This window comes from Budorcas taxicolor, chromosome 17 (assembly GCF_023091745.1).
Source record: "Budorcas taxicolor isolate Tak-1 chromosome 17, Takin1.1, whole genome shotgun sequence".
Lineage (NCBI taxonomy): Eukaryota > Metazoa > Chordata > Mammalia > Artiodactyla > Bovidae > Budorcas > Budorcas taxicolor.
Window position 1 is genome coordinate 68,591,705 of NC_068926.1, and position 12,996 is coordinate 68,604,700.

Consider the following 12,996-nt stretch of genomic DNA (forward strand, 5'->3'; position numbering starts at 1 on the left):
GGCCTCGGGTGGCACTGCCCTCAGACGCCCTTTCCCAGCCCTGACCCCAAGGCTGCGCACAGGAGCCCGTGGCTGCGGCCCCACTCCCTGCTCTCAGGAGCTCCCGTCAGTCACACACACAACAAATCTTCCAGCGCAGGCTTGTGGCCCCGCACGGCCACACCCCGCAGGTCCAGGTGAAGGTTGAAAGGTCAGTTGAGACGAATGTTGTTGAGAACAAAGGCTCACAGGGAGGGGCTCACCTCCAAGGCAGGGACGGCTGGACACCGCCCCACCAGGGCCAGCTCAGGCCCTGGAGCTGCCCAGGCCGGGCTCAGGACGACCGTGAGCACAGGGAGGCTGGGGCGAGAGCGGGCTTTGCGGGCCTGCTGCTCTCACGGGCGTAGGGTGGCCGCTCAGGAGAGCTGGGGTCACTCACCCCGCAGCCAGGGCAGGAGCAGTTGTCACGGCTGGACCCATGTGGACAGGGCAGCCTCGAGCCCCTGGTGGGTCACACCCACTCACCCCAGACCGTGCTCCCACATCAGCCTAACCCAGAAGGTATCGGGTAGAGCCTGCCAGGACCCCAGCTCCCCAGCGCCAAGGGTGGGTGGGTGGGGCCTCGAGGCAGTCATCCAACCTCTAGCTGCAACCAAGGCCAGCAGGCTGCGCCCTAGCACCCAGCAGCCCAGACCGGAGATCCAGCCACATGCCCTCTCCCCAAGCTGCGTGGGAGCGCAGCACTCTGTACTTGGAGGTGGCCTGTGGAGTCTGCAGGGATGGGCTCTGGACAACCTCAGCCCAAACCTCTCCTCCCTCCAGCAGCGTCCATGCATCCCTTGGAGGAGAAGTCACCTTAGGACAGAGGGGGGTCAAAGCCAAAGCCCTCCACGGCCCGGGCCGTGGGTCTGGCCACACCAGTGGGCACCACACCTGCCATGTGTCCAGAGTCAGAACACTGGAGTCGGGGGGCTGCAGTGGGCCCTGGTCCTCAGCCGAGCAGTGGATGAATCCCCTGAGGGCACTGGGCTGAGTGACGGTATTCTCACAACTCCGTGATGTGATGGCTGTTGTCCCATTTTACAGACCGTGCAAACACCGCTCGGGGAGCTTAACCATTCCACCCAGTGACCTACAGCAGGGCCTGGGTCCAGTCTGAACTCACCCGCGTCCAGGGCCCTGCAGGTCATGAGGCAGATAGAAGCAGGGGTCAAAATCCTGCACAGCTGCTCACCACACACATCCCTGCTCTCTGCGCCTCTGTCTCCCCAGACTGTAGAAGCAGAATACCAAACAGCGTCACACCTCACAGGATACTTTGGGAATTCGTTTCCACACCCTAATCTTACCTGGCCCTGTCTGTAGAGATCCTGTCCTCCCCAGGTATCAGCGGCCCCAAACCTGGGACTCTGCCTTCACCCCCATACCTCATTCACTAGCACATTCTATCCGCTTTCCCCTCAAAATATAGCCTCAAAATTCAACTCCTCTCACCAACTGGCACCACCTGGTTCCCTCCTGGGCCCCTGCCCTGCCCACCACGGTAGCCACAGGGAGAAGTCAGGCCACACCCCTCCCCTGCTCCCTCCTCTCTTCAAAGCTGCCTGGCCCACACAGCCGTATCCCAGGCCCCGCCCCAACCTCGCTCCTCTCCAGTCTCACAGGCCCCCTCCCCCTTTCTCCAACCCACCAGGCACAGGCCCACCTAGACCTTCACCCTGGCCCTTCCAGACACACACACAGCCCCCTCCCTCACCTTTCCAGTTCCCTGATCCAAAAGGACAAGCCCGTCCCACCTCTGCCGGCCCTCGGCCCCCTTCTCCCTGGCTCCTTGTCCCTACCGCAGCCCAAGGGCCACCTCTCCAGACTGTAAGCCTCACAGCTGGCTGTTTCGTTCTCTGCCTTTTGCTCCTGGTTTGCAGCGCCGTTAAGACACTCAGTAGGCACTCAGCAAGTGTCAGCCTTTATCACGTCTAGGCACGGGCCTTCCTCACTAGGCGGTGGGGAGGAAGGGGTGCTGGGAAGGTGGCGTGGGACCTGCACCATCTGGGTGTTGAGGTGAGAGCCCCCCTTTCTGAAAGGTCGCGAGGACGCGGTGAGGTGGTGCCCGTGAGCAGTCTGGCCCCGGGAGGTCCAGCACACTGTATGTACCCGACGGATGCCCCATCCTTGAAAGAAGGTATTCCTGTAAAAGGTATCCCATCAGTCAAATCCCAGTGCCACCAGCCTCTCCAGACTTGAGCCCAAGTTTGGGCATAAGAGCGTCCCCCACAGAGCACAGCAGGCCTGGCACACAGTGGGGGTTTTATTAAATAAAGCTCTGAGCACTGGCTGCTGTTGGTGGTGCTTCCCCCCAGCAGCCCCGCCTGGCCAACAAGGCTACTGCCCAGCCAGGCCTGGCGTCCCCACCCAGCCGCAGCAGGGGGCAGGATTTTTCCCGTTGGTCCGGGGGGCAGGTCTCTCCTCTGCAGTTTGAAAAGAAACCAGCCAGGCTTAACCCTCAGGAGCCAGGCTGCCGCCTACCTTCCTTCAGCCTTTATTCTGTGCCCAACCAGGGCGGCCAGAGGTGGTCCAGGGCAGGGCAGGGGCCGAAGCCTCAGACACAGGGGCTTCAGCCAGTCCCCTCCCTGCCCTCCCCTCAGGGTTCTTATCTGAGAAACTTCAGGGTTTAACAAAGAATATTTGATAAGGAGCCAGTGGTTGCTGCTGCTGCTAAGTCACTTCAGTCGTGTCCGACTCTGTGTGACTCCATAGACGGCAGCCCAGCACGCTCCCCTGTCCCTGGGATCTCCAGGCAAGAACACTGGGGTGGGTTGCCATTTCCTTCTCCAATGCATGAAAGTGAAAAGTGAAAGGGAAGTCGCTCAGTCGTGTCCGACTCTTCGCGACCCCATGGACTGCAGCCTACCAGGCTCCTCTGGCCAGTGGTTGAATGGGGGTAAAACAGAGCCATTCTCTCCATCCCCGAGGCCAGCGAGGCTGGCAGGAAGCCGCCACCCAAGGCCGGACAGCCTCACTTATCGGACCTAAGGAGGTCCACTCCCGCCGGCCGGAGGTGACTCCGCAGCCCCGGGCCCCTATCTCTTCCTGAGTTCCTTTCGGGAATAGGCCATGCGGCTCACCAGGGGAGGCCACCATCTGCGGAGGGGGTGCCGCCAAAAACGCCCAAACCCCTTCCCGGGAGACCAAGGAGGGGGAAGGGACCCGGTCTGGGGATGGGACCTCCGGCCCGGCAGGGTCGCCGGGGTCCCCGGTCCCACCTCTGCTCAGGGCTGGGCCGGGTCCCGGGCCCGCCCCGTCCCCGCCCAGGAACAGCGCGTCCCCTTTAAGGGCGCGCGGCCCCGCCCACCCCCTCCGGGCCGGATCCGAATTCCAGGGAGGCGGGGCGGAGACGGCGGGCGCGGAGGACGCGGCGGTGGGACCGGGATCGGCTGTGGCTCGGGCGGCGCCTCCCTTCGGCGGCCCGCCCGGCTCCAGCCCAGCCGGGGCGATGCTCCCCGAGGCCGCGGGATGAGCCAGGTGAGCGCAGGGACCCCCCCAGCACCCCCTGCCCGGCACTCAGGGAAGCAGGCCCAGTGGCGGCAGCCGCGGGCCTCTGTCTCCCGGGGCTGTGTGACCTTGGGCAGCCCCGCACCCTCTCTGGGCCGGAGCCCAGAGGACGGCCAGGGCTGGCGACGGCCAGGACTGGCGACAGCCATTCCGACTCCCGGCTCACAGGCACCAGTCTGGGGCTAGGGAGGCTCCCTGGAGGAGGGGCCTGGCCCGGGCCGGCCGCCGGAGCCGCCACGCGGGGCTGGAGGGCCGAGCTCCGCTACCCACTGCTGCGCGACCTTGAGCGAGCTCTGCGCCTCAGTTTCCTCATCTGTAAAATGGAGATAATATCATTGCGCGCTTAGCCCTGGCCACGGTCACATTGCTTTACTGCTGCTGCCGTCCTGTCGGTGTTACAGTGACACAGGCTTTAGGGTAAACGGGTTGAGGGAGGACCTGGGATCTTTCTGGAGTAAGTGGGATCGCCACCAGGCCTGAGCAGCGGATCTAACTCTTCTCTGAGGTCGGGTCCAGGGTCCCTACTCTTGAGTCCAGGGCTGCAGATTACTCTCTCTCGGGCATAGCTCTTCGCCTCTCACAGGGGCAGTAACGATGGGGGCCTCTCTGCCTGGGCAGTAAGGAGGACTCAGCCAAGTCTTCTCAATCCCTCTTCCCCAAAGAACAGAGCAGCCAACACTTATGGACACTGAAGTCATTTATAAAAATCCATCCCATTAGTTCCTATGAGGAAGGTTCTATTATTGTATCCATTTCACAGACGGGTAAACTGAGGCATTTGGCCTGAACCGACAAGCAGGTGCAGGTGGTCAGCGGCTTAGCCTGTGCTGAGCACTTGCTGGGTCCACAACCATCCTGACCCGTGTCCCTGCCCACAGTGACTCTGCTGGCCCGGGCATGGCAGACCCCGTGGCGGGCATTGCCGGCTCCGCGGCCAAGAGTGTGCGGCCGTTCCGCTCGAGCGAGGCCTACGTGGAGGCCATGAAGGAGGACCTGGCTGAGTGGCTCAACGCCTTGTACGGCCTGGGTCTGCCCAGCGGTGGCGATGGCTTCCTGACGGGGCTGGCCACGGGCACCACCCTGTGCCAGCATGCCAACGCCGTCACTGACGCCGCCCGTGCCATGGCCGCCGCGCGGCCGGCCCGCGGGGTGGCCTTCCAGGCCCACAGCGTGGTGCCCGGCTCCTTCATGGCCCGAGACAACGTGGCCACCTTCATTGGCTGGTGCCGCGCGGAGCTGGGTGTACCCGAAGTGCTCATGTTCGAGACGGAGGACTTGGTGCTGCGCAAGAACGAGAAGAGCGTGGTGCTGTGCCTGCTGGAGGTGGCGCGGCGCGGGGCCCGCCTCGGCCTGCTGGCCCCTCGCCTCGTGCAGTTCGAACAGGAGATTGAGCGCGAGCTGCGCGCCGCGCCCTCGGCCTCCAACGCCCCCAGTGCCGGGGAGGACACCACCGAGACCCCCGCCGCCTCGGGAGCTCCAGCCCGTGGCCCGCGCATGACGCCCAGCGACCTGCGCAACCTCGATGAGCTGGTGAGTCTGCGAGGGCGCATGCCCGCTGGCCGGGCTTATTCTAGCACAACCCAGGCACCAGCAGGCAGGGTGGTGCCGGCAACCTTCTGCGGCCTGTCCTCATGGCTGCAGGACAGCCTGCCCCGGGGAAAGGGTGCATATGTTGAGCACCAAGTGGATACCCAGCCCCAAAGAGTTAGGCAGGCGCAGAGAGGGCTGAGTGCTGGGTGAGGTCACAGGGCCTGGCGTGGCCTGGGAGAAAACTCGGCCTCCACTGCCCCATGGCACGATGATGCCCCTGCTTCCTCCCAGTGCTAACCGTGCCCCAGGTAAGCGCTGGGTGTTCTACATTCTGGGGACTTAAGCCCCTCTGGCACACCTCCCTGCACTCGGCTGCTAGACTGCCGCATTCACGCTGTCACTGAGATCGAGGTTGAAGGGGGCCCACGGTCCAGGGCAAGGTGCCTGGCACACAGTAGGCGCTATGTGAGTGCCCAGGAAAGCTCCCAGAGGCTCTTCGGGTCCCTGTTCCTTCCCCGGGACTTATCTGGGAAGCCCAGCCCAGAGTAGCCATGCTAATGGGAGCTGACATCCTGTCAAGAGCTGTGGGATGAGCTCTATGCTGAGCATATAGAAGGTGCTAGACCATGACTCCAGCTCCCTCCTCCTCTTCCCGCGACCTAGGTGTCCCTGACACCCCCACAGCCTGGCCAAGAGTTTCCTTCTTATCAGGAGGTTAGGACGGGATGTGCCCATCCTGGAGGCGGGCAGCCGGATGGCTGTGGGCAGAGGCTGCCACCCCACCCCGGGCCAGGGTCACCCGAGGCTCCACCTGCTCATTTTCTCAGCAGCTCTGCTGTGGGTGAGGAGGCGGGTGGGGCCGCCCGCATAGCCAGCCTGGCAGCTCCTGGCCTGGGAGCGTGTGGGCAGACGTGTGCTGGCCGGGCTGGTGGCCTGGTGTGCATGGCGGCGTCTGCGTGTGCCCTGCGTGTCTGTGGCATTGCTGCCTCCGTATGGCGTTGCTCCTCTGTACTCAGACCTGCCTCCTCCCCGAACCTGCCTCTCTGTGGGCCTCAACATTCACGTCTCTGAAACGGGTGAGGGGGGGTGAGTGAGGACTCCAAGGGCTCAGGGACTTGAAGCAGTCCCTCACCTCGTCCTGGTCGGCTCCCTGCCTCCTCGGTGGTCAGAAGGGAAGGAGCTCTGGTGAAAGGTCAAGTACAGAGGCGGCACTCAAGTCCAGGGCAACACAATCGGAACCTCTGCTATACAGAAGGATTTACTTCCTTCTGACCCTGGAGCTGCTGACATCAGGCCCAGGGAGGAGGGACCTGACCCCTGACCTCCAGCCTCTCCTCTCAGGTGAGGGAGATCTTAGGGCGCTGCACCTGCCCAGACCAGTTTCCCATGATCAAGGTCTCGGAGGGGAAGTACCGCGTGGGAGACTCCAGTCTGCTCATCTTCGTGCGGGTGAGAGCGAGGGGCTCCCCGAGCAGGCAGAGCCCGGGAGGCGGGGGAGACGCGCGGCGGGTGACCTGCGCTCGCCGGGCTCCCACAGGTGCTGAGGAGCCACGTGATGGTACGTGTGGGAGGCGGCTGGGACACGCTGGAGCACTACCTGGACAAGCACGACCCCTGCCGCTGCTCCTCCGCGGGTCAGTGTCCGGGCGGGGCGGGGGCGCGGGGGCGCGCACCTCTGCGGCCCCGCCCCTCACGCGGCCCCGGCCCTCTCCCTGCAGCCCACCGCCCGCCCCAGCCCAGGACCCGCACCTTCTCCCCGCAGCGAGTGTCACCCAGCCCCAGTCCCCGAGCTGGTAGCCCAGCCCCAGGGGGGGAGCGCCGAGGCTCCCGCCCAGAGGTGACACCCATTGGCCTACGCAGCTCGAAGGAGGGGCCTGAGACCCCACTCAGGTGAGAGGAGAGAGGACATGGGACCGGGGTCCAGGGGGTGGGGGTGGGGGGCGCCCGCCCTGGCCTGGATGACGCTGCTTCCAGTGACTCACACCCTGGGAAAAGTTCCCGTGGGTGGGGGTGGGCCTGGCTTCCCATCTCCATGGCAACTCAAGCAAACGAACAACACAGCTGGGCGGGCCCTGGGGGCTGGGTGGCCGCCAATCCAACCCAGCTTCCCTCTGGCCTGCCCAGGAAGCTGGAGGCTTGAGAAGCGGGGAGTTTGGGGCCTTGCTTCTTCCGCTGCCTTGGGGTGGGGTGGTGGAGGGTGGCCCTGGCTGCAGGAAGCTGTGGCAGAATCTCTCACTTCTCCCTGGAAGTCCCCAGAAGGGACAGAAACCCTTGGCACCCCCGCCACCACCACAGGTGTCTCGCCCGCAGCCATGAGTCTGCCTGTTCCTTCCCCTCCCCACCCTTTCTGTGCACCGGGTCTCTCTGCCTTGGCCCACCTCTCTCTCTTGTTCCCCTGCCCCAGGGCCCGGGACCAGCTGCCCCCCCATCCCCGCTCCCGCCGTTACTCTGGGGACAGCGATTCCTCAGCCTCCTCGGCCCAGAGCGGCCCCCTTGGTGCCCGCAGTGAAGAATCAGGCACTGGCCCCCGGCGGGAGCGTCCCAGCCGGCGGGTGACCACGGGCACCCCGGCCTCCCCGAGACGGCCTCCCGCCCCGCGCAGCCAGTCCCGGGACCGGCTGGATCGGGGGCGGCCGCGTGGGGCTCCAGGAGGCAGGGGAGGCCAGCTGTCGGCGCCCAGCCCTGTCCGGCGGGCCCGGAGTCAGAGCCGTGAAGAGCAGGCAGTGCTGCTGGTGCGTCGGGGCCGAGACGGGCAACATTCCTGGGTGCCGCGGGGCAGGGGCAGTGGGGGTTCGGGCAGAAGCAGCCCCCACACTCCCCGCGCCCACAGCCCTGCAGCTCCCAGGGTCCCCAGCCCCAGTCCTGAGTTGAGCACAATCCCGGCCAGTGTCTTCCGCACACCCCTGCAGCTTGACCCAAAGCAGGAACAGCAACTGTTTCAGCGCCTGGAAGAGGAGTTCCTAGCCAACGCCCGAGCCCTTGAGGCTGCTGCTGCTGGTGGGACCCCCAGTGGACTAGCCCCTGACCCAATTCGGGCCCCAGACCCTCCAGCTCCTGACTCAGCCTATTGTTCGTCCAGCTCCTCCTCTTCGTCCCTCAGCGTCCTGGGTAGCAAGTGTGGCCAACCCGGGGACTCTGGCAGGATGGCCAACGGGCTGCCCGGGCCCCGAGGCCCAGCCCTGTCCAGCTCTTCCGATGAGGGCAGCCCCTGCCCCGGTGTAGGGGGCCCACCAGATGTACCCGGGAGTCCTCTGGCCGGCCCAGAGCCCCTGAGGACCTGGGCACGAGGCCGGATGGACACACAGCCAGACCGGAAACCCTCACGCATACCCACACCAAGGGGCCCCCGCCGCCCACCTGGACCCACGGGGTCCGGGACCTGGCATGCCCTGCGCTCAGTCAGCCCGAAGACCGAGCCGGATTCCTGGATGTGATGGACCAGCCCAGCTGCCCCCAGTCCTCTGTTCCTTCTCCTTTTCCTTTGTGGCCTTAACCCCTCTGCATCAGGGAATGCCCCTGCCTCTTGGGGACCAGACCTCACGGGACCAGACCCCTCGGGACCACATGGCACAATGGGACTTCTGGTGTACATTCCGCTTGGGGGATGAGCATTGCTATTTAATTACTAATATTATTGAATGCCTTAGAGGAGGCTGGGCCAGCCCAGTAAGGACCCTTCCTGAGGTCCCGCGGCCCCGCAGAGCCTGACAGTAAAGTTTTCTTCCAGCTACTTGTGTCTGCGTCTTGGAGACCCAGCCTTGGGGCCGTCACATCCATTTGAGAACCCTCATTACAGGTTGGGATTCTGGAGTCAACTGCGAGGGGGCAATGCCTGTCAGCCCTGACCTTTAGGTGTATGTCTTCTGCATGGGCAGACAGGTTCTTTACCACTAGCGCCACCTGGGAAGCACAAAATTTATTTTTTAACCACTTTGTGAGGCATGAGAGATGTTAGTTCCCCAACCAGGGATCGAACTCATGCCCTCTGCAGTGGAAGCTTGGCATTCCCCAAGATTATCTTGCTATCCCAGAAATGCCAGGTGCACCTTGCTTCCCGTTTCCTCCCAAGAGGCGTGACTTAACAGTTGGTCCAATGAAACTCCAAGAGCAACCTGAGCGTGTCCAATCATATTCATAGCCAAGTCCTTTTCATCCAATGGGACCGTGACCCAATGAGGTCCCAGAAAGGACTAATTTGTCCAATGGGGCCTGGTGGGCCTAATGAGGTTCAAAGAAAAGCTTGTCGCCCAGGACACTGGGCGGGAGCGTTCCTCAGCCAATCAGGGAGGAGACTGTCCTGTCCAATCCGAGAGAAGCTGGGCAATCTCGTCCAATCCGGGTCCCTAGTTGTTCCAGTTAACTAGAAGGCCCCTCCCCCCGTAAACGGCGTTTTTCCAATTCGATCACATGAGACTGCAGCGCGCCGGGTGCAGCGCCCCCTGCAGGCGCAGAGCCGGATGCGCAGGGCGTGCGCGCACGAGCGCACAGCGCAGCAGCTCGCGGAAGAGTCGCAGCACGTGCCAATTGTACTTGGCAGAGCACTCGAGGTATCCGCAGCGCCAGCCCCTGCGCACTAGGGCAGCCAGTGCACGCCGAGGCCCGAACCGCAGCCGCTGCCGGTCCCGCTTGTTGCCCACCACGAGAATGGGTGCTTCAGGTGCGCCCGCCGGCCTGGAGGCCAAAGGAGGATGAAGGTCGCAGTGCCTGGGACCCCCATGGCCGGAGAATCCCTCCAGTGAGTATATACACACGAAGCATACTTTCCTGCAGCCAGAGGACCCCCAGCAAACACCAGACCCACAAAGAACCAGGACCAAAGACCGCTTAGGGCTAGAGGCCAGGCCCGAAAAGGCCTGAGACCTGGCCCAGGACGGCGGAAGAGCCCACCCACTCACCTCGGGGGAAAAAAGGCCCAGCCAGACCCACAAACACTCCCCGCTGTCTGACACGCAACCCGGGCGGGGCACCTTACCTGGTCTCCGCGATGCGCTGCCGCAGCGCCTTCACATAGTCGAAGCTGTCCGGGCTGCAGATATCGTAGACAAGCACGAAGGCGTCCGTGTCCTGCAAGCTCCAGTCTTTAGAGTCCGGCCACTCCTGGGGGGCGGGAGGCCAGAGTTTGCCGAAGCCGTCTTGCTCTGTCGCATCCAGACCTTCTGCAATGAGCCTTGACGCGAAACCCACACAGTTCACGCTCAGGCTTCGGCCCTTCTCCTCCTAGTCTGTGGCCCTCTCCCGCAAGCTCCCGGGCCTTACAGTCCTTATGACCACTGGGGTATACCTTTTAAAACCGTGCCTGAAGCCAGCCAGCGTCCAGCCCTTCTCTCTGGGTCTCCTCTCCCCTGAGGCCTGTCTCCTTCCTCGCCCCTTCCTCTGTTTCCCATGGTTCCCTTCTTTCAGGCCAGGCCCCGCCCCCTCCCCGGGCGCCCTCAGGAGCACTTCCTACCTCCCAGCCTGGGCGCGTGTTCCTGAGCCTGCGGAGACCACCGATTAACGGCAGCTCTACATACTTAGGCTTCCGGCCGCAGCACACGCTGCTCCTTCCACCTGGAAATGCTTCCGCCGCTTTCTCTAATCAGAATTTCACTCATCCGTCCCGGTTCAGCCCAAATGCCACCCTCACCAGGAAGCGCTCCTTAATCTTGCTTGCTCTTTCCTCTTCGCTTCTTGAAGGCATCAACTCCCAAGGATTCAAAGTCTGCCCTGGACTTTGCAAAATTATTAAACAAGTCTTGGCTGCAGGTCACAGGAATGAGGGAGCAGAGAATGATGCCCTCAGAACGGACGCCCCGTTGTCTGGCTTCAACCTCTCCCACTGCGGCTCTGCTCGTGGCTTCAGACACGGAACACTCACTCTTAGGGAGGCAGAACCATGCTCCCCCGTGCACTAATCCCCACCCACCAGCGAAGGCAGAGAAATAGCAATTTAAGCAAGAGAGAAAAAGCCACTCTGCAAAGTCGCCCGGTCTTAGGCCTAAGTTGGGGCAACTGCATGCCGGCAGAAGAGGTGAAAAGCACAAATGCCAGGACACACATCAATCCTTCAGTCCATGAACACAGTCGGGTACCCCTGGGCCGTCCACGCGGACACGCACGTGTGTACCGAGCATCCACCCACATGCTGCCTGCCACACGCCCCTACCCACCCCTCAGTCCACTACCTCTTGCCGCCCGGGGCTCTGACCGGGGCCAGCACCGTCGCCATCGCGAATGCTCAGGTCGTAGACGGCGCCGTCGAGCAGCACCGCGGGCCGGTAGAGGCGCGGCCCGTCCGTGGGCCTGTGGCGCTCGGGGTAGTCACCGAACAGGAACTGGCGGATGATGGCCGTCTTGCCCACGCCCGGAGCACCCAGCACCGCCACCCGCAGGCTGCCCCCCATGGCCCGCGCGTGCTGCTGCGCCCCGCTCTGGGAAGCCTCATGGGCCGGCGCCGCTCTGTGCGCCCGGCGCGCCCTGCACTGTGCGCCCCAGCCCCGCCGCGCTCCTCATCGCCCCTTGGAGCACCGGGGGCCCGGGGAGGCCAGGCTGGAGGTCGGAGCTGGTGGTAGAGGGCAGACAGACAGCCGAGCAGGCGGACGGCGGACGCACGAGCAGCTCGGGTGAGTGCCAAGCTCAGGAGAGAACTGACCGAGCGCGCCGCGCGCAGACACGGCCTCGGCCCCGCAGCGCCACTGGAGGCGCCGGCGACAGCACGGGGCACCGAGGTCGGACCTCCTCGCCTCACGGGCCCCACGGCAGAGCAGGATGCAGGGGGCGGCGCTGCCTCGGCGCCTCGGTCCCTCCGTCCTTTTCTCGCTCCGGCGCCCGGAGTCGCCGCCCAAGCCGGCCGCGCGAGCGAGCAGCGAGCAGCGAGTGGAGCCTCCCGGAGGCGGCGATGAGGTAACCGCCTGCCCGCCCCTCCCGCTCCCTCCTACCCGCCCGGGACGCCCCTCCCGGGAAGGGTCGCGGGAAGGTGACTGGGACTCGGGGAGCCCAGGGAGGGACCCAGCCCCCGCTGCGTTCCGCGTTGTCACCCGCTCCGAAATAGAACTCCCTTCCCGCCCACGTCCGCGCCCGCTCCTCCAAACACCGCTCCCCCAAGCTGGCTCCTCGCAAACCCGCCCGCTGGAGTCAGGCCGCCCGGGTCGGCTGCGGCCCGGCTGTGTGACCTTGGGCGAGTCGCTGCACTGCGCCGGCTCTGCTCCGCACACACCGTTTCTTGAGCGCCTACTACGCGCCAGGCCCCACACTAAGCTATCACCTACACGATCCTTGAAGCCTCAACTTGGTGTCTCTGAGAGAAGAAAACTGAGGCCGGAGGGCTGTCATTTTCCCTGACCGCCCTCATCGGTGAGGGCTGGTCCGGTGGCAGGGTCCCCAGATTTCCCTGGGGGCTGCTGTCCAGGGTTGCAGGTCAGCAGGTGGTCCCCAAACCTTCCCCTGTGGTCTCCTGTGAGGAGCCCTCCCCTGTCCCTCCTGCCCACAGGGGCCAACACTAAATAAGGGTATCAGCGAGGGGGGCATGGGACAGAGGGTGCTGAACCTGGTGTGCACCAGGTCCCAGCAGCTCAGCCCCAGATCCCTGTCCCAACAAGGCTGAAAGAGGCAGAAATTGGTCCATACCACCTCCCTCACTGTTAAGGCCAAGTTTTCTGCTCAAGTCTCCACCTGTAGCTTTCCCTCACACCCCATAACCTCCACGTTAGGTTCCCAGAGCCCAAATCCCCACTCCTGGAGCCGGCAGGACGCTCCTTCCTTCCCCATCAGGGCTTGAGAAGTCTGGGTTTACCAGCCCGGTCCTCTGCTTGCCCATCCCGCCCCTGCAGTGGTGGTGGGGGTGGGTCTCCCACATCTCTGACCATCCCTGATGCCCAGGTACTGCGTGACATGCACAGACATCACTGTTTCTGCACTGACCAAGCATTTCGTTTGTCTGTCTCTGCAACAAACAGCCCCAAT

At 64.1% G+C, this 12,996-nt stretch overlaps 2 protein-coding genes across 2 annotated transcripts; one reads left to right on the top strand and one right to left on the bottom strand.

The window, feature by feature from the left end:
* Positions 1-3,363: 3,363 nt before the first annotated feature.
* GAS2L1 (growth arrest specific 2 like 1) lies at positions 3,364-8,779 on the top strand. Its single transcript, XM_052654794.1, has 6 exons — positions 3,364-3,498; positions 4,407-5,058; positions 6,400-6,507; positions 6,596-6,692; positions 6,777-6,948; positions 7,463-8,779. Exons 2-6 carry the CDS (start codon positions 4,426-4,428, stop codon positions 8,490-8,492), a joined length of 2,040 nt encoding a protein of 679 aa, XP_052510754.1. The 5' UTR covers positions 3,364-3,498; positions 4,407-4,425; the 3' UTR covers positions 8,493-8,779.
* A 682-nt stretch (positions 8,780-9,461) lies between these two features.
* RASL10A (RAS like family 10 member A) lies at positions 9,462-11,438 on the bottom strand. The gene is made up of 3 exons (XM_052655016.1): positions 11,220-11,438; positions 10,031-10,155; positions 9,462-9,729 (listed from the first exon to the last, which is right to left on the bottom strand). The coding sequence occupies exons 1-3, from the start codon at positions 11,436-11,438 to the stop codon at positions 9,462-9,464; spliced, it is 612 nt and encodes a 203-aa protein (XP_052510976.1).
* Positions 11,439-12,996: the final 1,558 nt, after the last annotated feature.